General features: G+C 40.3%; 1 protein-coding gene across 1 annotated transcript; it reads right to left on the reverse strand.

The window, feature by feature from the left end:
• Nucleotides 1-21,460: 21,460 nt before the first annotated feature.
• Nucleotides 21,461-24,586, reverse strand: LOC104965458 (myosin regulatory light chain 2, ventricular/cardiac muscle isoform). The gene is made up of 7 exons (XM_010794417.1): nucleotides 24,534-24,586; nucleotides 23,910-24,002; nucleotides 23,336-23,411; nucleotides 22,486-22,590; nucleotides 22,322-22,400; nucleotides 22,091-22,139; nucleotides 21,461-21,873 (listed from the first exon to the last, which is right to left on the reverse strand). Exons 1-7 carry the CDS (start codon nucleotides 24,534-24,536, stop codon nucleotides 21,769-21,771), a joined length of 510 nt encoding a protein of 169 aa, XP_010792719.1. The 5' UTR covers nucleotides 24,537-24,586; the 3' UTR covers nucleotides 21,461-21,768.
• Between the last annotated feature and the right edge of the window lie 2,821 nt (nucleotides 24,587-27,407).

The raw sequence follows: 27,407 nt of genomic DNA on the forward strand, positions 1-27,407 counted from the left end.
CCGAGGAATTTACCAATTAATTCATTAAAAATCCTACAATGTGATTTCCTGGATTCTTTTCTCCCATTCTGTCTCTCATAGTTGAGGTATACCTAGGATGAAAATTACAGGCCTTTCTCATCTTTTTAAGTGGGAGAACTTGCACAATTGGTGGCTGACTAAATACTTTTTTGCCCCACTGTATATATTTGATTAAAATGTACACAAAAAGGGACTTCTATGAATTAATATGTGTTGTAAGAACACTGTTAAACTAATCCCTTATAGACCCAATTTCCTGAGAAGCAGACAGTTGTAACAAAGTGACAGATCTACCCTGCCTACGCACAATAAGATATATGAATTAAACACAGTCCAGTCACTTTGAACAATGAAAAACAACACCAGGGATCTGCAAGCTTCCATGTCCATGGCACTAAATGTGACATGGCAGAGCACAACTGGGCTCAAACAATGAGGAATGGCGATGGGAGTGTCGAGAGAGATAGCGGGTGAATCTAGGAAGTGTGTGTGCGCGTGTAGCCGCGGCAGGCAAATCCTCAGAGGCTGAAATGTGGGTTGACGCAGATTAAGGAGACTCCCTTCCTCCCAGATGAATGGTGTGCATTTTAATTATACGAACGTTGCTCCGCATGGGGCTCATTACAGGAAATACAGATAGAGAGAGAGAGATAAGGGAAAAAGGGGAATAGGAAGATTGATGTGGGCAGAAAAAGGAATGAAACATTAGAAGTGAAGGGGGGAGGCAGGAAAAGGAGGTTATGATAAGGAAACCTTTTGAAGTGTCAAGTTTGTGAACAACAAAGAGAAGGGCAATTGTTGGATCAGCAGTTATATTGCAACCTTTCATAGTAAGACATCTTCATAAAATATAAATAAATGAGCAAAGCAATTCTGGAGCACTACTTTTACTCTTTGAGGTTTGATCAATATCGGTGCTGGACGTCAACAGAAGTTAAGCCTCCATTATCCCTGACAGGACATCCTGCCTGCTTGACAGCACACACACTGCTTGAGGCCCTATCAGTGCTGACCATTGCATACAAATGAATTAATGCTGTCTTCTACTCAACACATCTCTTGTTTATTCAGCTGGTTCATTTAAGGGAATGGACCTCATCGAATGAAAGTATCAAAACACAACCTTTAAAAACCTGCAGGGGGAGGCGTCGAGCCGTGTGTAAGAGCCGAGCACACCCGTGGCTTATTTCTTTGCTCTGAGGGCTGGTATACAGAGCAGGCTTTATCAGTGAGTTTCATAAATGCCAAGGCATTTCCTGAGATATGCGCTTACACCAAAGGGAAACTAACAGGATGAATATCAGCCCCACGTTTCTGTCTGCGCAGCACCGTTACCTGTGTTCTCTGACCTCCTTTCTGCATCCGCCTCTACCTCCACTCCTTCAATTTCTTCCCTCTGAATCTGACGTGTTGCAAGGTGCACGTGGGCTGATATGAATTCCTAACGCGCCACAGCTCGTCTTCAAAATATGAGAAAAAAAGCGAGAGGCGGAGATGAATGCGAGGCACACACTCTGAACAAGATTGTGTGATAAGACAGACAAGGACAGATGAGTGAAAAGAAAAATGTCAGCTGTTAGACAAAGAGATTTTGTACATAATCTAGTTATGGAAAACAAACAAGGAAAAACAATCTGTGTTGTACGAAACAACCGAGTCTGAGTGTGGGTCGACGAGTGTGACAGCCTTTCATGTTCTGTTGTCTGACACATGGCCTTTCATTGTGACATGAGCTGACAGAGCAGCGCAGGGATGATGAATCCTCCTCTTAGCTTCTACCAGAAGGGAAAAGGATAAGATGGGCACACATCCACTTACACTTTACTCCCCTCTGGGCTTGTGCTAGACAGCAGAAGGCCTGTGTCTTTGTTCATTAGGTGCGCTTCAGCGGGCACTGAAGTGCAAAAATTAAATCACACACACAGGTGCAACAGTAGAACAACAACATTGCACACAGGTGCCTCTCAGCAAGGCTTTAGCCACACACCAGAGACAGACCGAAGCATCCAGACCTCACTATAAATACCACCAGCCCGACCCAGACCTATGGTGGGAGCAGACACATACAGTACATGATGGATGGCCATGCCGGGCAGAGCAACAGCAGGACATGACAGACCACCCACCCAGCTCATCCTATGTATTACATTTCATTCGGTTTAATGTTTCTTACATTTCTAAACAGTATAGAGAAGAGCCTGGATGGAGTTTCCTTCTGTTCAGATCAATGAAGCGCTACAGCTACAAAAGCAATTAAATGGAAACGGCACCATAGCTCGCACTTGCAATTTAGTCAGAGAATAAGAGTGCATACACAGCAGCTTGCACTCCACTTATTCAATACAATTACAGCAAAGTTTATTTAGACATGTGCAATCCAACTCTTAAATACAGAACTCAGGCAGCCCAGAATAAGTGTGCCAATTAAGAAAGTAAGTAATGCATAATGACCGAATCCTCTGTTAAACAAAGAGGCTTTTTTTCTGATTGTACAAACTGCTAGCGGTACTAAGAAAATTGTTAAATTATTCTGACCTAAGGTGCAATGCGACAACACGCTGCCATGCATGACAATTTTCAAAAATGAAGACAATGACACTCCTGTCTACACAGACTAGTTTCCAAAAGGGAAGCATTACATCTATGATAACTCAACTGTTTACCTGACCAGCAACCAATTGCACACATACCATGTAAGCAACGAGCTGGGAACCAGAGTGTAGTATTTAGCAACCAAAGAGACCAAATTGTCAATCGGGAAGTGGTAGAAATTAAAAGCAGAAGTGAAGGCATGTAAATATTGGACTGTACATTAGGGTTATAAGTGAATGATGTTGCTATGTATATCTTCTGGATGTGTAAATGATATGCTGTCGGCTAGCAAATTTGCCATATCAAATTAAAATGTATAAATGTAACTGTTGAGTTGACAGCTTGTCCGATGGCAACAAATCATTCAAAGGAATAGTTGAAGGAAATATGTGCTTTTTTACTTCCCCTAGGTTGTGTTACCTAGGGACTTTTGGTATGTGTGTGTTGAATGTGGGGATTAGCTGAGTTTAGCATGAAGACTGGATGCAGGGCTAAGAGCTAGCATGGCTGTTTATCATTAAAGTAGATTGAGTTGTCCTATTTTTTTAAACTTTAGACAGAGCAAGGTTAGCTGTCCCGCCTTTGTTAAGCAAGCTATGATAAGCTAACCACTTCCTGGCTAAGGCTCCATGCTTTTACACAAATACATGAGAAGGTTACCAATCTTTTATTAAACTCTAGGCAAAAAGGTTGATTGTCAAAAAGTACCATGACTATTTTTTTCATTTAGCTGCAACATAAAAATACACAGAAACACCAACGCTTGTCATAAAACCACAACTTTAAAATGTACATAAATTGCATGCACCCAACACTTTTCAAATAAGCAGCCGTCCCACACAAGTCACAGTTGAGTTCAGAAATAGGCAAGAGCCTGGAAACCTTGTTTCTGTTCATTTCCACCCAGAAAGTAACACCTTTTCAGCTCGTGTGTCGAGTCTGCCTTCCCAGAAAGTACGGTAGGTTTGACCTCAATGAATATGTTTAAAAAAGCTGCAGTACAAGGTGAAGCACAGGAAATAAATGCAAATGTCACCACAGAAATTCTAAACCCATTATCTGCATCTCTGCAGAGTCTAGTCTCAACACTGAGAGCTTTGGTTCCTAGAAAGGAAACCTTGTGCTTTTACGCTAATTTCAGCTAGCATCTCTTATGCACTGTTATAAACCTGGATAATGTGAATTTCTGGATGATTTCTTAAATATTATCTATATGTCTTTATAGCCCCCTGAAATGTTCTGCCAGAACATTCTTAATGTTAACCTTAGGTTTCATTAAATTGTTAATTTTTGCAGTATAAAAACTAAACATACTGACTACTAATTCATATATATCATTGTAAAGAAAATATTTTTGTATCGTCACTTTCAGTACCACATTGAGGCATTTATGGTTAATAACATGCAGTTGTTTTACTTCCTCTCCTGTCTGCTTTTCAGTCACTTCTGCTCATCAGCCTGACACTTTTATTTGTACCATGTTTTAATATGATTGCCTTCATTGTGCCTTGTTGTGCTTGTGAGTAGGGTAACCAGGTTGTAATCCTGGCTGCAAACCACTTTCCAAAGGGGAAACTTCATCTACTTCACTGAATGATGACATTTGAGCACAATTATTATTAAATGGATGGTTTAGTGTATGTATCCACCTTTATATTTATGGCTATGAGAACTGAAAAGAAAAGTAAGACACGAGTATCCGTTACTAAAACAATACCAGTCAAAAGAAGATAAGACCCTCTCTTCTTGCTGTCTCCCCCTCACCTCCCTCTCTCCTTCCCCAGAGATAGGCTTACAAAGGAACACAAAGGTAGTTGGTTGGTGGGCGCAAAGCTTTCCTGTGGTTTACACGTCGTCACTGTGGTTATTTCCAGCATCTGTTTGCATGCAACTGTGGTAAAAGCACTTTGAAAATGTTTGAAAAGTACCAAGGGTGTATTTATTTAGGTATCAACAATAGCTCATTTTGGGGCGATTTGCAAACACAAAATATATGGGTTTCAAAAAGGTTCCTCTTGACTGAAAATGATATTCAAACCAAATGCAGACACAACAGAGTCAAAATAAAAAGTTGACCAATTATTTTTGGATCAAGTTTTAAAATGACAAGTGAGAGTAAACCTTGAAATTGAACACACATTTCCATTTATACAAACACCTTATTTAGCACAAATGTCAGATGTCCAATTGTTGAGTGAAAAACAGTTTCACCTGCTGGAGCCACACTACAGGATGACACCATATTCATTCAAACTGAGGACTCTCATCTACAAAGCCGCATGGAAGGAGTTTGTGATTTTGCAATAACACATTATGATTTAAAAGATTGCACACCCTTGCAAAACAATGAAAACATTATATTCCGTTGCCTGCTAAAAAGGAATGATAATCTAATTACAAAAGTCCCATGATAGATGCTTGTAAAGTTGTATTGAATTAAATGTTTATGACTTTATCAAATGAATAGTGTCTTTTCAATTCATACCAAAGATGCACAATTACATTTAATGCTCCTGCTAATTATTAGTCTGGACTTTGGAGATTTCAACTAGATGACTTTTTTCCCATTCCCATAATCAGTTCTGTCTGGTACTGTGTTTTCTGGGTTGAAGGAGGTCACAGCTCCAGAAACAAGCTGCTCTTTGTCCCCCTGCGGCAGAATAAGGGCCGAGAGAAGAGGATGGAGAGGAGGGCTTGTGAGGTCTGCAAAGCAGGCCAAATCATTCCACTGGAAAACAGTAAGCTTGGCGCGGGTGCCACAACACACATACTGTATGTTTTTGAGAAAAAGGAGCAAAATGGCTCTTTTGGTCAAAAGGGTTGCAGACCCCTGACTTAACCCAAGTGCGGGGATTCCTGAATGATCCTCTTTAACAAGCCAGATGCTGATAGTTAATCCAACTAAATCACAAGCCACACACACACACACACACACACACACACACACACACACACACACACACACACACACACACACACACTACTACTACGTACGTACGTACGTACGCGCGACACACACACACACACACACACACACACACACACACACACACACACACACACACACACACACACACACACACACACACACACACACCTCTAACTTCCCAATTAATCAAAGGGCTGCATTGTGGTGGCTTTATATCTGAAATAGGGCAGTAGCAGCAGTGTGTTTGGGGTTATTTAAACTCGTGCCAAGGCCGGAGCAAACCTGCTGGGCACAATCCATTTCCTAATAAAACAGCGATGTGTTATCTCAGCCTGTAGCCACAGCAACCATACAGCCTCTTAGGAAAATGACATTTAGGAGCCAATTAGAGGAAAGCCTGCAAAGCCATGCAGGTGCATTTGAAAGGCCAGCTGACATTTTAAGAGCGCCATTTAATATGACAAATAGGTTTTAATTGAACTGGGGAAAATGACCAACATTTCATTTTAGCTACCTTTTGAAACACTAAGTTTGATACCTTTTTGTGCTCTAATTTCTTTCTAATAAAAACATTGTGTCGTATCTTCTATGTCATACTGTTACACCAGCTGTGATCCTGTTACAGCTGCTTGCATAAGCCCGATCAGCAGCACTGCATCCACCGGCTGTCAGTCCCTGTCAGGGTGTGTTGGGATCAGAATCTCAGCAGGAAACTCAACTCATCAGAGCAAAACAGCAGGATAATGGAGGGCGGGAAACAGCTTATACACATTTATAAGGGCTACGACTAACAATCATCATAATTATTGATTCATCAGCTGTTTTGTCTTCTTCTTATGGTCTATAGAATGCCTCCTCAAATTCCAAGATGTCTTTAAATGTCATGTGTTTTCAGACAAAGGTTTAGTTTAGTTAATATGATATAAAGCAGGAAATCTCCATATTTGAGAATCCCCCAAAACCTTTTTGCCAATTGTGCATTCTGTCAATAGACTTTGCGATGGTTGACTAGACATTGAAGATTTACATATCGTAAAAACATCACACATACTATAAAACATGTTAGAATGGCACACTACTGCTTCTTTTGGTCTATTTCCTCACTGACAACACGCTACATCAAGCTAATGAGCTGTTCCGGTTGCCTGGAAACAAAATGGAAAGACCAAAAGCAAACCGTTTTTTTCTGCTTAAATTAAAGGAATCCACCACAAATAGGACAGGATGAGGCATGTCCACAAGTCGTAATGACTAACACGATGTCTGTGAACGACAATAGGCTATTCTGTTGGTGAGCAGCAGAGAATCCTCCTGACTGCCACTACAACACAGAGGTCACAAAGGGCACTTCCTGCCAGGAAACATAGACAAGAAGCTGCCCTAAAGAAAAGAGCTCATTGAGCTCAGCTGACAGAAAGCAGGGCAGAGGAACATGACTGGCACATGCAGTAACGAGACTGTACTTTGTGACATGCTAGTGTATAATTATAGCTACACAGATCCTAAACACAGCCAGATTTCGCTTGAATCTCTTTTCAGTCTAAATATATTTCTGACTTGAAAGCCTATTTTCATATGAACCCTGATTCCAAAACCCTCCAGTAGCTGTTAGAATATAGACCCTGCAGGCTGTTGTTATGGTACGCTGGACCCATGAGAGATGACATGACGGTTGGCTGAGTGTAGAGCTGTCGCTGCTTAGTCAGCTCCCCTCTCGGAGCTGTCTGTCCACACCAGCGGCCTGCGATCAGAGGCGTGTTTTGTGTGTCTGTGCATGAGCATACACCATATGTTTCAAAGCCTTGCAGCCTTTTAATTCTAAAGTCAAACAGATGGACAAACCCTAGAGCAGATACAAGGGATTCTCTCAAGGCTTCCTATGCTACATTGATTTTGTGTGTGATTTATATTCCACTCACAAGAGACTTATAGTCTACTGTAAGCCTGCTCTTTGCTGCATTAAGCTGAGGTTTACTGAAGATGGAATATGCAACGACTCCCCAGTTGTTTCTTTTACTCAAGTGAGGAGGAAGTTGACCAATAGGGGATTTTTGATAAATGGGAACTTCTAAGTTTAGACTGATTTTACACTCAAAAAAAGTACTCCTGATTTAGTAGTGCATGGAAACTTGTAGAGATTAATTCAAAAAAAGAGCAGACAAAGATATTCTCAGTTTTAGTCATTAGTTTGGGTCAACCTAAAAAAAGAAGAAGAGGATACTGCACGTCCCATAATGCAACTAATCAGGGCGGTGGAGGCAAAGTCCATAGGGACTTGGCTTGGCAACTGAAAGGTCACCAGTTCAAGTCACGGAAAGACCAAGTGCTACCGAGGTGTCCCTGAGCAAGGCACCGTTCCCTAGACTGCTCCCCGGGCGCCGTACATAACGGCAGCCCACTGCTCCTAACACTAGGATTGGTCAAATGCAGACAGTCCGGCAGTGGTTCAGTCAGTAGGGGCTTGGACTGTGACCGTAGGGTCGCCGATTCAAGTCCCCGAACAGACTGTGGACTGCTACTTGGAGAGGTCCCAGTTCACCTCCTGGGCCCTGCCGTGGTGCCCCTTGAGCAAGGCACAGGACAATACAATGTACAATAGCTGCCCACTGCTCCTAGTACTAGACTCCTGGTACTAGGATGGGTTAGAAGCAGAGAACACATTTCACTGTGTCTGCTGTGTGCCTGCATGTGTGACCATTAAAGAGGGGTTTCATCCCTCCGATTCTATTCTATTCTTTTGTCATAATCAAAGATGAACCATTCACAAGCAACGTACACTTTCTGTGTCCTAAGTGGGCGTGGTCTTTTGTATGAGCATATATCCTAACATGACATATTTACACAGCTAAGAAACCCATTACGAAAGTTAGTAAGCTAAGGTGAAAGGTCAGGAGTTTTCAAAGGTTCTGCTTGCTGGCATTTAGTTAGTTTAGCGCAGAGCTAGGCTAGCAGGTTACCCCATGTTTCCAGTCTTTATACTAAGCTAAGCAAACTAGCTGCTGGCTGTAGCTCCATGTTTAGTAAACAAGCATGAGAGTGCTTTGAATCTTCTCGCCAAAACAGCAGATAAGCATATTTCCCAAATATCAAATGCTTGATTTAGATCTTAATAAAATCAATTGCTAAATCAACTGCTACATTTCCCTCAAATCACAATTGTGGATTCTAATCTAGGGTTAAAATGAATTCAAAGATTTCATACAGATTCCTTTACGACTTTAAATAAATCCCTAGTCGTTATACTGTATGGACTGTAGAGTTACAGATTCATCACAGCTCGTAAGTCAAACAAAGAAGGAAGGTTGACGATAGCTGAAAACAACAGATTGGCAAAGCTGCACATTGGCCAAGGAGAACTGATATTATACAAACTGTGTCCCTGAGAGAGGGAAAAAACACCTCAGGCAAAACTGACGTCAACATCACAGTCAACACAATAGAGAATGTAAATGTGAGCTGTCTGACGTTTCTTTTGGTGTATAAACAATGAACCTATATTTAGACTGGGATGATTATCTAGGCTACATCAGATCTCATTTGGAGTAAGTAAAGGACTGCGTCCACGCCCACTCCAAGGGTGACATTTCCAACGCTGCAGCTGCTGCGCTGACAGGCCTCTGGGGAATAACTTCACTTCAAATGATTCCACCGAACGACAGTAACACAAATCAGTGAGAGAGTGAGAGAGAAACTGAGCAGTTACCATATTTGCGGACATGAGAAGAAAATACTGAAAGGAACTGCGGATCAAAGTCAGTGAAATGAAGTCAACTTTGGAGGCTGTTTGACATTCATGTCTTGTTGGAGCAGGCTCAGAGCAGTGAAGCAAGGCGCAACGCTTGGCAGCTCTGATAGCTAAGGAGGGGAGGTCAATGAAAGTTTGCCTCAGAACATGCCACGGCATCTTCACTGCACACATTTCTTAAACAAAAGGAGTCACAATTAATATAAATGTCTAGAATAAACAAAGAAAGATCCCGTTTCTAATACAGATTTTCTTTAATGACTGGAGTTAAAAACCTGATAATTTCAGGCGATAAAGCTTTAAAATCTGCCCTGATCCAAATCTTCCCAAAGGCTAATCTGCTGTGCTGCACACCCCGCCAGCTTTAAACTGTCAATAGATTGCAGCTGCAGCTTCCTATGTGGTTCGCCACAGGAATGGTGGGGAGTGGGGAGAGAGAGAGGGTGGGGCAGTGCAGTGTTTAAGGAGGATACATTTTGGCTGAGGCCCAATCCCTGCATGTGGGCCTGATCCCCCCCCGACGCCCTGCCTGCGCTGGTCTGCTCCCACGGCTGGATGTGCAGGAAGCATTGGGTTAAAGCAAACTGAGAGAGTGCATATGTGCGGATCACAGAAAAGCCGCTTTGAGGGAAGAAGCAAACAGACTCAGCCTCACTGCTACCGTGTCATTAGTGTTATTGTAAGACTGTTTGAAATGTCAAGAACATACTTCCCCCACAGTAGGACCATTCTGATATCACTTACTCACCACGTGTTGAATTTAAGTAAATAAGGGCTGTGTTATTCATTTACAGCATTATCTTAATACTTGCCTAACAGATGCTTTTTCCCTTAAACCATGTTATTTGAATACACTTATACAGTCTCACACTACTCTTCGGTAGAAGCCTATATGATTTAAGAGTTGGTAAAATAATGTTTAGATTTAGTTTTGCTGCTGTTAAAAGCGGCCACCATTTACTTAAATTCATCTATCCTTTTTCTATGTTTTTTTATTCTTTGTTCATCGTGGAGGCATGGGTCGAAAAACACGTTTTCTTCAAGTATTTAAAGTAAAGCGGGTGAATAATCGATAAAAATGATCATCTTGTGGAATCCTTTAACAATAAAAGTAATGGAAAGGGGAAACAAGAGATTAAGAGTCAGTTGGTGGAAGGTTTCTAGGTGCTGCTGCTGTCTCAGCGCAGGAGAAAAAGGACTCTAAAAATACATGTAGTTGTTCTCTTTGGGCTCTGAGGAGGATGCCTCCCCATCTGCCTCACTTCAGCTCTTTAGGAGGTAAGGAAGATTACATTTAAACAATTCTAAACTTTCCTTTTTGATAAACAGACAAGAAAAGGACTCTGATCCCAACATCACCCATACGATGTAGAGGACAACATTGGACAGAAGTTTTCTGTAGCCAACATTTCTACTGAGCGCGTTTGCCATAGTTTTTACAGGTGTCTGCTAAAACGATGACAGAATTTACAACCCTGTGACATGATAATTACACTGGCTTGTGTAACACTCTTTTTTAGGCAGCTACTTTAAGGAAAGCCCTTCACCCACGTAAGCTGAGAAGGTTCCCATAAATATTGACTGGATATAGAATGACCAATGGTACATTCTCACCACCAACGTGTCAACCAGAGAGCAAGGTTTGGCCCAAACTATATCCAGGTGTACTGAAATGTGATTTCTTTTCTAAGGAACTGAGAAAGTTCAAAGAGCTTTGACTTGCATGGAACAGGTAAAGTAAACTTTCAGTTCACAGAGAAGTATGTATAATGTACATAGTCTTTCTATTCCTTTTCTTGAATTTCGTTATTATACTTTGTGTTTCCAGCATTGAGAGTTGTAGGCAAATACAAACAATTTACTATGCACTGGGATACTTGTTTTTAACTGTGCATACATGCATAGCTTAAGGGGAACACTTTTTGGGGCAGCTTTTGTGAGACATTTCTCACCTTTGACTTTACAAATGCATTCTGGTGTTTTTTTTTAGCATCCAATTAACTTGACTCCTTCAATGCATTTCCTCTGAATGTCCTGCTACACTTAACCTTACAGTTGCCAGGGTAAAATTAAAAACCTTGTAAACAGAAAATATGTGCAGTCAATGCTTGTAAATGAATAGAAAAGAGGATCCTGATCGCACGCACTATGCAAGCGTTGTTACTTCAGTATTTTCCTTTAGATTAGAATTATTAGGTTTGGTTTTATTACGACCACTATGTGCAATGACATGCTTAAAAAAACGGGTGTTTGGCTCAGAGCAAGGATTTTTTAAATACTAAACATTTTGCAGGGTGAACTGTCACAGAGGGAGAGCCAGGATTGTGTGAACACCAAGAACATTGTGCTGAGCTCTACACAGCCTCCCTGTCACAACAAGCTGTCTGAAGGCTTTACATTTTCTGCTGTCATCAATTGTGCCATAATTAACTGAGTTAAGCTTATCTGTGCAGGCAGAAAGGCAGCAAAGCTTTCCTGGAATCATCTGCCTCTTCATATTGCACTGGTGTGACAATCAGTTGAAATTAGGGACTAATTCGACCTGAAATCTGTTGCAATGGTCAATTCTGACTTTTCAGGGACCTGAACAACTCTCTGAACTATGACTGTTAGATGTTGTTTTAATCACTGAAGCCAGCTGTTACCATCTCAACTGCAGTAAATGCAGTTATGTAAGTATGCCATTTCCCAGGAGGGGCTCACTAGGTCAGTGTCTCATCAAATGCAAGCTGACTTGTGGGCTAATTTACACAATTCCGCTGGTTTGGCCAATGCAAAAAGTTAGAGGAAGCATGCAGTAGCATATCATGCCTGGTTAAGTGATGTGGAGGAATTGTGGGAGAAATAACTCGCCCAGAAACAATGCAAAAACCCCGGTCACAGCACCACTTCCGCTCATACACGGTTTTTTTACGTTACAAATCCCAGCTAATATTAATTGTTAATTATTGCCCAAATCCAGGGTTTCCTGTCCGCACGAGGGGCCTTTCTGGGCTCCTCGCGCTGAGCTGAATCAGGATAACTTAACCTACCTGGATTCACACACGAGTCAAACATACAACTGTAAAGAGTTTCTTGGAAAAACCCTTCCTTAGGTTGAATACACAGCTATCGCCCGCATTGTGTGTCTGCGCAAACAATACACACTCAGGCGCTGGTTAAATGTTGCGTTCACGGCAAAACGAACTTACCTAAATCATCCATGTTGGCCGGAAATCGTTCCAATGCTGGGAACCGGACCGGGTCCTCCTGTCGATCACAGCCGGACTGAAAGCACCAGATTTCAGTTCCCAAAACGCAGAGTGTTCCGCTCGCTGAACGCAGTGAAGTTTTCAAGTTCCCCTGCTGCTCGACGAGCCTCAAACACACTCACACACACACATATCCTACTGCCCCCCTGGAGTCTCCAACAGCCCACATCCAGCCCCCTGCCTGCCCCCCGGCACCACACAGGGTTTCAGCGACATCTAGCGACAGAGAGGGACTGCAGACTCAACACGCAGTACTTCATTTAATTGTGATAATATAAGATGGAACTTTATTTATCCCCTTGGAGAAATTCAGGCGATTATAGCAGCAACAGGGTATGACTGAAAAACATGAGTCACGCAAGGTAAACATAAAGATAAAATAGAATCAAAATTTAAATGATAATAGGATATATATATATATTTTTTTTTTTAAATAAAGAGATAAAGTGATAAAGTAACTGTTGAAAGAGATATCACGGTAAAACATTGGCCATTTGAATGGACATATATATTTTGTGCACAGGTTAAAGTCTTGTAAAACAGTGCAGGTTTTATTTACGTAGCCTAGTCCTGTTAACTTAAAAGAATAAAAGCCAACGCCAATTGCTTTGTCTCGTTCCTAATATCTTATTTAAGCTTTATTCATTGTATTGTAACTTTACAATACAATTACAACGTTAACTAAAAAGTCCAGTAGTGCAATTCCAGAGTTGTAGGCTACTACTGGACTTTCGGCACATTTGTATTTGAACATTATGTTTGCATTATTTGATACCCCATTTTCTGCCATGCCAACAAATTCCTTATCCAGAACAACTAGGGTCTTCGCATAAAAAATGGCCTCATGTTCGGAGACATAGAGGCCATTCAGAAATAAATGAACGACCTGATCAGCCAGAAGACACAGGTCACCAGCAGTGTCTCTGAAATATCAATGGCCACAGAGTGTGTTGCAACATAACATCCCTAAAAGGGTGAAGGAGGAAACAGTTCATAGTTTAAACAAGCTCCAAAACTTTCATATCTTGTCAGAAAGGTTAATGCTGGGGCTGAAGGGTCAGGAGGACTCTAGTTCTGAAGAGGAGCTGGGCTGTGGGAGTGAACCTGACAGGATTTGCCTTTGTATGAGGTTTGGCAAACTCTTTTTCCCAGAATTGAGGAGTCAGGGTGACAGTGGAGTTTGTGGAGTTTGGGGAGCATGCCACAAACGACCCCCAGAGGAGACCGATGTGTTGGAAGTGGTTTTGTCTCTGAATGGTAGATTTAGAAGGAAGACGTAAAGATTTGGGTGGTTGGGTTGGTTTTGGTTGTGCAGACTAGTCCTACAAGAATGATGATTGATTGTAAACAGCTGAGGTCTATGTCCTGATGGGGAGAGTCCTGCAGACACCAGACACCATCCAGCCCAGGAAGGACACTCTTGTCCTCTTCCCAAATCTCCTGTAAAGAGAGTCTGGGAATTTTGAAAAAAATAAATCAAGCAAAGTAAATGTAATGTGTGTGCATTTGTTATTCATCATCAGTCATCAATAGCCTTTGCTAAAAAAGATTATCCTGTTTCTCTATGTAGTTTTACCCCCGGAAAGAGATTACATTTGACACATACGTTGCATTGATGAAATGCGATCAACACATGACCCAGATGTTAAACAACATTCACTCATTACAAGCATTCATTTCAAATATAATACTGTATATCACAGTTGGTCTTTCATTAGTTTCAGGGAAATTCCCTAAATCCTGTCTTGTCTTTTTTTTAGGCCTCTAAACAAATGTTATGTACATTTGACTTTGAGTATGTAAGTCGCGTTGGATAAAAGCGTCGAACAAGTAACATGTAATGTTATGTCTCTTGAGTGCCACCTGCAGGTGAAAGACCATAGTAATTTTGCAGGACTTCTAAATGTATTTACAAATGCTCACTCAAGTGGATATCAGAATTGGCTAATATACTAATTGGCCTGAAAATAAAGAAATTCAAATATAAACGGACAAAGGACTGAGCATAGACAACATAACTGAAAATAGTAGTCCACAGATACTATGTTATCAATGGAGAGAACTAATATCTAGCTTCAAGTCATCCCTCTCTGGATGCCCACTCAGCATAACTGCATCCATTATTTCTCAATGGGGTAGAGTAGACCTAATGACACATAAGAGCTGTATTGAATCTCGATATAAGTCTGCAATAGAGCACTTATTGCAACATCAGCACCCTTTAAAATGCTTCCCCTGATCAATAATTGGTGTAATATTACTATAATATTCGACAGGGATTTACAGCAGTTAGATGATAGTAACCATATTGTGACTTCATTACATGTCATGTCATCATGTTTTCTGTGGAACATATCACTTTGACAGTCCTGCATGATAATTTATAGGTTTTCTTACCAGGAATTCATTATTACAATTATTATTACAGACATGTTCTGGACATTTTGATCACCGTAGCCCTTGTTTAACATTGTAGATATCCATTTATACTGTGTATTTAATCGTGTATATTCCTCAATGGCCTCTAGGGGGCGTTCAGGTACTAAGTTATACAGATGGAGATTCAGTTAAAGTCACCACTAAAAATTCAGTTGTATCCGTTTCATTTCAGTGCCTTTTAATACTCTAATTGGTTCCATTAATTGTATTATATCCCATATATGTGTACATAAACTTGGTCAATAAAGCTGGTACTAATTATGATTAATTTGAAGGTGTAAAAGTATTATTTTGATGGCACTTTAACAGTAAACAAACCAGACTATTTTAGAATGTTTATGTTTGAATCTGAGAAATGTTGTAGCCTTCAGTTTTAGTAGAAAGATTAAGATCAACATTTAAAAACATTTCTCCTCTTAGTTAAATGTCTTCTTAACTAGATTTACTTCAGATTTGACTCCACATCTGACAGGTAGGTCATTATCTTTGGAAATAGTAAAAACTTTACAACAGTATGTGCAATATTACTTATTTGTAAAGTTGAGAGAGGAACATAACCAGCTAATCACTAACGTTACTTTGAAATGTTGTCAGGTCTTTAGATCAAGATGGCGACAGTCATTTTAAAGGAGCAATACAAAAGCCTGCAGGAGGAAAAGGACCAATATGAGAAGCTCACCAGGCTGCAGAAAGATCAATTGGTCTCTCTGGAAAGGGAGGTAAACTACAGATGGACATATACTGTACTGTGTTAGTGTGGGTTTCACCTTTTATGGGTTTATGTAGCACTCAAAGTTTTTTATCTCTGTTTTTGTTTAGATATTATATGTTGCGCTTCATAAGTATTAGATATCACAGTACTACTAATAGTAGTATGTGTATAGTAATACTAGCATTAGCAGACTAGTACAGAATATTGTGCTCTTACAATTTGTTCAGACAGAGTACGGTCAGATATGGGCATCATTATTATTTTGTGTTATCATTAATTAAGTAGAGGGCACATTAGATTGGAAATTAAACAAAAGCAATGAGGGAGTTAACCTAAATGTTACTTTATTTACACATATGAAGGGAATAGTGGCTGAATTGTAGAGTAATTGCTCCATTTTAGTGTTATTCAAACTATGGCGATATTGACAGACCTGTAGTTTCTACACTGTTCAAGCAAACTTAAAGCTGAAAGTTAACATGTGTATGTTTCATTTCAAATTCAATGTGCTACAACCAGCACCAAAGAAAATCTGTGACTGTCTGCATAGTTACAAAGTGTGTTGTACAAAGTGTGCGTTCTTTCCGGTGTTGTTTCAGATAACTGTGTCAGAGAACAGTATCCAGGAAAAGCAAACAGTCCCAGGAGGTCTCTTCAAACTAAAAGGAAAGCAAAGCCGCCACTGGAAACACATCCGCAGCTTAGAAAACCATCTCAACCAGGTAGTCATGCTAAGAAAGACCAACTTTCTTTAAGTCCCATCCAGATAAATGAGTACCATACAGGAATATAGTAATTCATTTTAGGAAATACACATATGCTTTCATGCTGAGAGTAAGATAAGAAGACTTGCGCTTCTCATACTTCTATACTGAGTGTAGTCTGCATAGAGACTGAAAGTATGGGGAGCCATGACTTTTTCCCGAAGTCACTGCATGCAGCCAATAAAATGTGTGGCAACAAAATGCAACACCACATCTAATGTGTTAACAATCTTTAGAGGTGCTAGATATCTATATATATTGATATCTTCAGAGGGAGCCAGACCAGATATTTTCACAAGTTTTCAGTCTTTGTGCTAAGCTCAGCTAACATGCTACTTGCTGTAACTATACTCCCCCCCAAAAGTTAAACTATTGCTTTGTTATAAACACACATTTTAAACTGACAACTCCTCATCACAGTGAGTCTAATTGTTCCTTTATCTTCTGTAGTACACTATAAGGTTTGACGGCTTGTTGAGCAGAAACATGGATCATCGCAAAGACATAGCTCACCTACTACAACAGAAAGGCTTATGGTGCAATGTTGCAAAGAAATTCAACAAGCAGTTGGCTACACAGCTAAACCAAACAGAGAAAATGGAGGAGAGTTTCACTGTGGCTTTCCAACAGAGGTGATTCATATGTTTGAGTGCATGTAGAAAACACGGAGGTGGGGGGGCAGATAATTGATGTGTGTTTGTGTTGTTTTGTTCTTCAGGTCAGAGGCAGAGGGCCGAATGCTGGAGGTGGGGGAGTGGATCGATGTGGAGACCGCTCACTTTACCAAGAGAAGGATGCAGCTGAAGACAATCATCGACCATGATGTCAAACTCCAGACTTTCATGGAGACCAAGTTCCAGGAAGTTATTTGTTTCGAAGAAAATGAAGACTCCAAGAATAGAAGTATGATATTAGCATGCATGTGCTTAGTCCCTGAGAGGCACGTAAGAAAAAAAAGTGTTAGTTTGTGGTCTGTTTTTTCTCTCCTTATAGGACTTAAAGAGAGGGGAAATGTTTAAGTTCCATAATTGTTTTCATCTGTGAACCAGGTGGGGAAAAAAACTTGTACAGGGTTCTTGATGTATTTTCTAAGTAACATCATTTTTTTCATCTTTAAAACAATTAAAGAGTATGGGGGGGGTTTGGCAGATTATTTGCAGCTGTTTGTTATTGTAATACTGTTTTCGGCCACAAGAGGCTGAAGCGCTCCACTACCCCATGTTATAAATGAACATTAATTCAAAACACAATGAATATTATGCTTATATGAATTTACACTTAGGCTATCATTTTTTTATCCTGCAAAACCTGGTTTCATCTGTACTTTAGTTACAACAACAACAACAACAACAACAACAACAACAACAGAGTACGTCATTTGGATTTGAAACTTTATCCAATAATTTGATAGTCCTTACTTGTCTCTCAGGGCTTCCATAGGCCTGGTCCCCATGTTGGATTTAGATAAGATTTCATGTTTTTCAGCTTGTTTTCAGCCTGCATCCGTAATTGTTACAGAGAAACAGCAACAGGATGAGTCTGGAGTTGAGAAGCTGCATATGTACCGGCAGGGCCACAGCAGTTTAGTAGAGGTCACCGAAGAGAGCGACCTGCGAGAAATCGCCCACATGTTTGCTCAAAACGAACAGAAGAATTTTGCTCGTATCAGCTATATCAATGAGCTGCAGAACAAAAGGAACATGTTGAGGCACAGCACAGACAAGATGAAGGCATGTGCATATATCCTGTTTACACACTCACACAGTTACACCTATAGTGTACATTTTATTAATGCACACGTGTGTTTCTACTTCAGAGTGACATCCTGTTCCTGGAGAAAGAGAACAAAGGACATGATGAGCAGATTAACAGCACGCTTAAGGATATAGAGGTGAGTCACATCACATCATACAGTCATCATTTCTATATAATTATTACTATAAGTAGGCCCTGGTTTGATGCTGTTGACGCTCATGTGTATGGCCTCTTAAGCTAGTTTAGTGACGCTGAACCGGATTTTAATAACATATCATTATTGTATGACGGTAGCTCACAAGAGGAATATTTGGCTCAAAGCTGTTTCCTAGCAACAACTCTTTCAGGTACAAACCTGGTATAGCCACAATTTCAATGATTAAGGAACTAAAAAACAATCATTTGTTGTAATGATGCATCTTTTTTTGACATTACCCAGTCTACTTTAAAGGTTTTGATGAGTTATGGAATTATCTCTCTGTCTGCAAATGTGAGTCGCACATCCAAAAATATGATGTCTCCTTTCCTATAGCTTTCCAAGTTCATTTTAACATTTGAGTTGAACACGTACAGATCAAAGCGAGGTGTAGTCAGACACTACCTCTCTGAGATCATGCAACTAATAAACGGTATATATTCTTCCACATAAGTATCTCAGTCCCCTCACTAAAATAAAATCTGAGCTAAAAGAAGACACTTAGTTTAATAAAAAGAGTTAAGCTCACACATAGCCTACTTTTTAATGAATATTTCCCTACTGAATTAAAAAAATAACAAATCAACCAAAGAAAGTGAAAACCTTAAAGAAAATTCCAGCAATATGTGTATTAGTGTGTTAGCCTGCAGAACAGTACAGCTTACAAAGAAGAAATACACTCTGTTTCTTTAACAACAAACACTTTATGCTCTTTTTAAGGTTTTGAGTCACATTGTAATCCTGTTAGTAATCCCCAATTCATAGTAAACATAACAGTAATCTGATTACGTATTTTCTTAATGTATCTGCAACTAGAACTTCCCGTTACATGTAATCCATTACTTTCAAGCCTGACAATATGACAAATGATTTAACAGAAGCATCCTCAGTGAGGAAATGAGCAATGAAAATGCCTTTTGATAACAAGTCTTTGACTTTTTTATATGTCTTTCATATAAATATCACAGTTGTATGGTTCTCATTAACTCTTTCTTCCCCTGTATCTTTGTGTGCTGCAGTCTGAGTTGGAGAAGAACCGCTGTCTGTCAGACTCTCTGGAGCAGCGGTGCTCTGCTGTTCAGACGACTCTAGGCGAGCTGACGGGAGCCATCAGCGGCCTCTTAGACCACATAATGCCAGAAGCTGTCACTGTCAATCTTGACAATGTCGCACACTTCACCAGTAAGTGAACTCTTACCCTCTTGAACCTGGCCGTAAATATACATTTCACTGAGCCTAGTTCATTCTACTTCAGGTATCCTCGAGGAGAGCATCAGTGACCTGCTGATCCAGGCCAACAACATGGAAGAGGAGCAGATGGATCCTCTGAGCATGCTGTTGGCCAACTCTGAGCTGCTACCAGGTATTACACACATTTAACTTGAACTAACAATGCTGTATTTAACAGTTTGTATATGGAACTGCTCAACTGTATACGTCTTTGTCACAGAAAACGAAGTGGCGGTGGAAACAGAGCGCGGCAAATCTCCTGCACGCTCGCTCAAGTCTGCCTGATCACAGACTCAGCGCCGTCACATCTTCTGACACTTCTGATTGCAATAAACAGCTAGCATCAAACCCTGTTTTCCTGTAATTTCTTCCATCAGAATTACATGTATTTTTATATTATTTACATTTTAATTTCATAGGTACGGTACGGAGAATGTCTGTTTTTCATAATTATGAGAGCATCAAGATTAAAGCGTCGTTCAGGGTTTTACCTTGACACATGGGGGTAGAGGAACCCTTCAAGATAAAATACAATGACAATTATGACATTCAATTACAGTCACTTAACAACATCCTGGTGATTGTAAAGTGGTTTGATCTGAATGTATTATTTTGGTAGAAATACATATATGTACAGTACAGCCAATCGTAATTCCATAATAAAGCTATTCAATATGAATAAAACTGTTTATATTAAATAGCTTTTAAATACAAGTTAGGCAGTAATCTGTGTATAAGTGCTATAAACGCTGCCCTGCTGTGTTTATGCTTTATTGCCTAGAACAAAACGCTGTTATTTCATCCATTGTCAATAAAAAAAAATCAGATTGGTGCATTTGAAGATAACGGTCATTCATCTGGGCTAGCAGGCACAGCTAAAGTTAAAGGGACAATTTGCTCCTTATTTCCCCCCCCCTCTCCCTCAATAGCAACAGTCTGTTCCTAGAAACATATAGCCAGGGGTGCACATAACTGGTACGCAGGTGCGCATGCGCAGCAAACATCTGAAATGCGTTCCGTCACGTCTCACCCCCCCCTCCGTCGACGTTCGTGAAACAGAGGGGCCGAACACAGACACATACACTTGCGTGGGCAGCCCTGAGTACCAAACATTGTCTCCTCCTACTCATTTGAGTAACTCACTAAGAAAGTTATGTGCACCCCTGCATATAGCGCTCAAATCATGTGAGCTCAGATGTCCTGTGTGATCCAAGCCTTTATCCCTAACCGCTTCAGAAGGCAATACCTCATTCTGTGCATGACCCCCCCCACCCCCCCGCCCCGGAGCCTCCAGCTGCCAACAACCAGGGATCTTCCCCCCACCTCACATCACCCCACCTACTGTAAGTCTAGTGAGGTAGTAGATGTGGGTTCAGATCACTTTGTGGCATCATATTGTGTCCCCCCCCGCTGCCTGAACCAGCAGCAGTGTAGCATATCTCTCCTCACATCATCAGGACACTGAAATAACAGCAGGGCTTTGTCTCTCTAAAGCCCTCTGCTTCAGTAGCCAAACATTTTAATGCTTGGACGTGCACAAAACACAAATAACTTTGCACATGCACAGACATACACACAATGCCACACGCTCGTTTTGGTGTAATCTCTTGGGCGTTGTAGTGGACCACCAACCGCTATTGTTGAGTAGACACATTCACTACCAAACATGGAGTCGCACTGGTATAGCCATGTGTTCAAGCATCAATCTGACGAGACAGTAAACATATGACTTACATGTCACCTCTTTTACATACTTTGTGTACTGTTTGGAAATGTTTCCCCATTGTCTTTATCAAATGTTTAAAAATCTGAATGAGAAACAGGCAGTATTTTAAAACTTTTATTAGACAATCATTCACAGACCTAACAGTTGGATCAAATACATAGATGGTGTGGTGAAGCGTAGGTAAATAAAAAATATTTTGTTTGCCTCAGTTGAATGTAAGAACATACAGGTAGCAGAGAGGAAGCTCACTTTGGTTACTGTCCATTTTTGGGGCCTGTGAACGCACATTTTGTCTTGGGCTCCTGAGTAAGAACTGAGCAGAACGCAGCAAAAACAAAGGGCCTTCACGGGCCAGGTTCAAGTCATGTACGGGCAAAAGATAAACGTTGTATTTGTTGTTGAAAAGGTTTACTCCTGGTCCTTCTCCTCTCCGTGGGTGATGATGTGAACCAGGTTCTTGTAATCCAGGTTTCCTGCCACATCTGGGGGGAATGCAGCGAACATCTGCTCCATCTAACAAAGCAGAAAAACAGATATTAGGACTAACTTTATCAGTGATTCAGCACTTCACCAAAACAATTGATTAGCATTCATAAGATGTGTGATGATGATTCATTGTTTCTGGCGTGGATCGAGATGATCATCATGATGTCGTGTATCTTCCTGTGTTTTATGGACCCACGCTAAAAGCAATCAGACATAATTATGATAATGAGGTTCTACAATATACCTCTTCAGGGGAAAATCGGTCTGCTTGCGTTGTTAGCATCTGTGTAACACTGAATGGGAAAAAAAGAGACAAAGATACAGCATGAGATGACGAAGCCTGTGCGCACCAGGAGGAAATGTGGCGGTCCAGAGGGAGCCGTACTGGGCTGAATCATTGCACTCAAAATCAGATGCCATTTTAAATTGTGAGTAAAACGCCAACACAACACTCCTCTAAATTAAAATCACTTACTAGTCCTTCTTCAGCGAGCCTTTCGCCTCAGGGTCAAAGACTTTAAAAGCGTTGAGGATGGTCTCCTCTGGATCAGCACCTGGAGACATCAAAACAGTCAGTACTTTTCACAGTTGGATCATGTTTTTTAAATAAATGTACATCTTTAGCCAGTTTGTTCTTACCTTTCAGCTTCTCACCGAACATGGTGAGGAAGACGGTGAAGTTAATTGGGCCGGGAGCCTCTTTGAGCATCTCATCAATCTCTTCCTGTTTCACTTTGACACGTCCTGTGGCACCACACATTCAACATATGAACAACTGAATAAAGCAGATTGAGTTTCTGCTAGGGCAGTAAGAACAAACTGATACGGAGTGTGGACTGGTACTGGAGAGGGGCCAGTTCTCCTCCTGGGCCACTGCCAAAGTGCCCTTGAGCAAGGCACCTAACCCCCAACTGCTCACTGGCGCCGGCTAGACTGGCTGCCTCCGCTCTGACCTCTCAACTGCATGTGCATGTGTGCATATAACTGTGTGTGTATTTGTATATGTATGTGCATGTTCTAAAAAGTGTGTACTGTGTGTACTATATGACCTGTATAAAAACGCATGTGTGTGTACGACAGAGTGGAAACCTGAATTTCCCCCTGGGGGGTTAATAAAGGTCCATCTTCTTCTTCTTTCTTCTTCTATTATACTTGGAGTGTACTGGATCTTGGTTTTGTAATACTTAACAGATTTTTTTTATTCGATTTTTTCCAAAAGGTTAACACAAACATGTGATAATTCAGTTTGTATATAAATGATGGTCTGCTCTTTACACCATGAAAGTATTCCTCCAATACATTTAATTGTTAACACTTTATCATTGCCAAATTCTTGACTAAACCAAACCCTTTGTGGCCTCAACAGAAATATAGATCTTAAGTCCTGTTGAGCTTTAGCCCCTGAAGAAAACTCAAACACAATTGTCGTTTATCAATAATAAAGAATAAATCCACAGCACCTTGTAGGACTGGGGGGATGCCAACGTACCTAGAGCAGCAAAAGTGTCCCTCAGGTCGTTCTTGTCGATGAAGCCGTCCCTGTTCTGGTCCATGATAGTGAAGGCCTGAGGGCACATACAAAGTATTGATAAGTGAGAGCAGCCACATGCTTTCAACACAATTCCCAGAAAGAAAGGAAAATCACATCACATTCTTCCCTTGAATATTTTGTGTGTCCTCTTTAAAGATGAGCACTTTTAAGTATTAATAACCCATGCGCTGAGGTTTATCTCGGCATCCAGGGCATGCCCAGCAGTTTATCTGCAGCTCTAATCACTGCTGACACCGTCTGGATGTCTGAGCAGCGCTGAGCGTCACACCAGCATACCACCAGGCCAGGGCCAGGGAAACAGACAGGTGGGCATACTACACCGATGAACAATGGCAATGGAAAGACAAAGGAGGACGGAGAGCGGAGAAGAAATAGAAAATGATGTATGTGTTGCTGTGTAAGTATGAGTCATGATCATAATACTCAACATGGTGAGCTAACATGCATATTCATATGTCATTTCTACAATGTGTGAGCCAAATCTTAATTAGCTTGGTTGAGCAGCTTTCACCTCTTTAAACTCCTGGATCTGAGCCTGCTCAAACATGGAGAACACGTTGGAGTTGGCTCCCTCTGCTGTCCTCTTCTTAGCTTTCTTGGGGGCCTTTTTGCACAAAGAAAGAAGAAGAAAAATCTCATGGCAGTTAAGTTAAAACTATACAACAGCAATACAATTGGTTGAATAGCTTTATATCAGGAGGGAAAATACCATAACAAAGTGCATAAACATGAACATTGACTCATTTTAGTATCCTGCATCAGGTCAAACATCGTGATTATTTGTCCTTGAATAATATAGTGTTATTTGGGATGCATTAAATTAAGGTTGTTGCAATACATCCAATGTGCAGTACACGTTTTTAAGAATGAATCCTCTGCCATGTTAAGCTACTATCCATCCATTGATGTTTTCATATCAAGCCTCAAACCATCAAACTTGCTATTCATCTCATTAGGCTAATGACACAATGTTTCAGTTCAGATTAAGACATATCACACGTTTTAAATGTTTAAAATATAAAGATTAAAGTGTGGAAATATGGCAGAGATACAAAAATAAAGTTAGCATCTTTAAAGCCAAATCATGTCCCACATCTGCCATCAGACAGCATCCCACACGCACACAGGGACTTACCATGGCTGAGCAGCTGAGGCTAACAGTGATTTCAGTGAACAATGGGGAGACGGTGGGCGCCCTTTTGTAGTCCCAACCCTCAGCTCCACTGGATGATATTTATAAACTATGTCCTCTTTAGGAAGTGACAGGTAAATGATGCTTCATACAGCACATACAGTATGGCTGCTTGCAAGCGCACCCACACACACATTAGACAAAGAGATTGAAATAACTGGTTAAGAATATCAAGAGCAGACTGAAGGTTAAAACACTTAATGAGGTTAAACTGCCCTCTGTCCGCAGAGCAGTCCAAACTATAGAAAGGTAAGGTAATAACAGATTCATGTTTATGTTTTTATATGAACAATTGTGCTAAAGGCACCCAGGTTTAGCCTAATGGGATGGGGTAAAGTCACAAAAGGAATTTTCCCTGCAGAAATCAGGCAGTTTCGTTTCGGCGGATCAGTTATTGGACCTAAATCTAATAATTTTAAAATAGATAACTATGACCATTCAAAGTGTGCTTATACTTGTGTGTTCCAGTTCAGTCTTCAAACAATATTAAATGAAGTTTGTCCTCACAATGCATGACATTATATAAGTTAAATATAAGTTAGAAAAATGACGTAGCTGGTGATGATGTAGGTAGAATAATACATATTTTAAATATGGAGTAAAAACTTTTAAAATAAGATTTTAAAATCAACAAACCAAGAGAAAAAGGAAACAGTAAATATTTTTAAACAATTGAATAGATGTGCTTTGAGTGCATTTATGCTCACCTTGAGAAATGCTGAGAAGAAACAAATGTTCATTAAATAATAGATATCTGGTAACATTTTAACTTGAAGGATATTTCCCACAAACCAATTCGATAACCTTTGCTGTTTTAACACATGCATAAGGACTGACATTTGAGCTTCAATGTCCCTACTTTCACTAACAAAATCTTTATCACGTTTTAAAATTTTAAAAAGTGTGTGCAAAACATTTCTTTTCTTCCTTCGATTCAAGATGGGTGGAAAGCTCCTTGAGTGCGATTTATTGACGTGTCAGGACTGTTTTACTCCCATCCCTATTAGTTACATCTCTAACCCTAACCCACACGCTTCATATGTTACAGCCTGCACAGCACACACATACAGTATGTGTCCTCATTTACTCTCTCAATGGTAAATGTATCTGTCCCATTTCATCCATGAAATAGATAAATCACACACATTGTTTCTCACACTATTATTAAAGGAAAAATGATATGAAAAAGAGTTGATACAATAAATCGATTTATAGGTTGATAGAACTTTTGTATCCACCAAACAATTAACTGATATATATATATAGAAAGCAAGCATCAGATTTGAGGATGATGAAGATAATCATTACGTATGTAGTTTGCACTCTTGTAAAACTAAGCTCGATGTTGTCAACAGCAGAAGGTGCGACATACTCTAGGGAGATCTGCTGACATTGAACACGTTCTTAACAATGTGCGATTACACCATTAACAAGTCGTCCGGTGTCACGTGTGGCTCTCAGGTCAAGGAAAGTGACAGTGTGTGAAAATGAGATGAATGGGCCGGGGTGCGGAGGCGATCTATATTTAAAGAGGCGCTGAAAGCCTCCCTGCACTCACTGTCACACAAAAGCTGCTGATGAACCAACAACAGATGTCCCTGGCTCTCATCCCGCAGCAGGCTGTGTACACGGAGAGCCAGAAGAGTTATTGTTGCAGATGCTATTGTTGAAAACGTTTTAACCCCTTCAGCTCTTCTCAGTTTTGAGCTGCAGCTACCGGGACAGGAATATGGCAGCGCCGTGATCGGACGTTTAAAAATAGACGACAACACAATGGACGTTGGCAAATGGTCATTTCACACACTGAAAAAACTGGAACGTTGACTTTAATTCAATTAAGTCAACAGATTTCAGATAACTGTATCATGTTAGTTGAAAGCAATACTATCAAGTTGAACCCTTATATATTTATTTAAACTAAATAGTATTGCTTTGAACTAACGTAATGCAGTTATGTGAAATCTGTTGACATAATATATTTAATTAAAGTCAACGATTTCAGTTTTTTCAGTGCAGGCAAGCCTCAAGTGTGAGCAGAAAGCACAAAGCTGTTTTCTCTTTTCTCACATGATGGAGCTCTGTGTCTGCACTTAATAATAACTAAACAACACATGAGGAGGCAGAGTTAAAGACAATGGTTATAATATTTAATATTCTGTGACAAAATCTCTACAGGGAACGCTAATAAAACATTTGTTAGCAGACATCAATATCATATCCAGCGTTACGGCATGATGATTCAGGACCATGTGATTAGATACAAATAAAAAAAATGATTGAAAAATATAATAAAATAAGACGGGAAACCCTTTTGTTTAAAGAGTCCCGTAGAGACCAGTGTAAAGCTTGTGCAATCTGCAGCGTTGGGTGCTTTTTGTTTATCAATTGTGACCAACCTTCTCGGCTTTAATACATTCACGAAGAGTTTAACATATAAGAACCAAAGCTGATCCAGAAAGTTGAGTACACTTCCTGTTGAGGGCCCTGCTGTTAACAGACAACACTGGACAAGTTAACGTGTGGCATCTCATCTGTATGTATTACTGGAAACCACAAACATGTTGTATTTCTATAGATCAAATTATGATCTATAGAAATAAAAGTCAAGTTTAAGCAGTTTAACAATACAAGTGGATTGTTTTAAGTGTTTTTGTTGGGTTGGGCTGTTGCCAAAGAGTGCCTTAAATAAAAGAAAATTGAAGTGTTTATACTCGTGAATTTACTCTGCTAGTATTTTAAAAGAAGGGGATGTTTTTAAAATCACGTGCTTCGTTGTTAAATCTCAGAATAAAAAATATAACCCAAAAGAGACAGAAG

This window comes from Notothenia coriiceps, unplaced genomic scaffold (assembly GCF_000735185.1).
Source record: "Notothenia coriiceps isolate Sejong01 unplaced genomic scaffold, NC01 NC01_scaffold00002072, whole genome shotgun sequence".
NCBI classification, from domain to species: Eukaryota; Metazoa; Chordata; class Actinopteri; order Perciformes; family Nototheniidae; genus Notothenia; species Notothenia coriiceps.

Coding starts and splice junctions, on each gene's coding strand:
- LOC104965458 (XM_010794417.1), bottom strand. Junction 22,591..23,335: donor GGACACTTTTGCTGCTCTAG/GTACGTTGGCAT, acceptor GTGGTGCCACAG/GACGTGTCAAAGTGAAACAG. Junction 22,140..22,321: donor GGCTCGCTGAAGAAGGACTA/GTAAGTGATTTT, acceptor TTTCCCATTCAG/TGTTACACAGATGCTAACAA.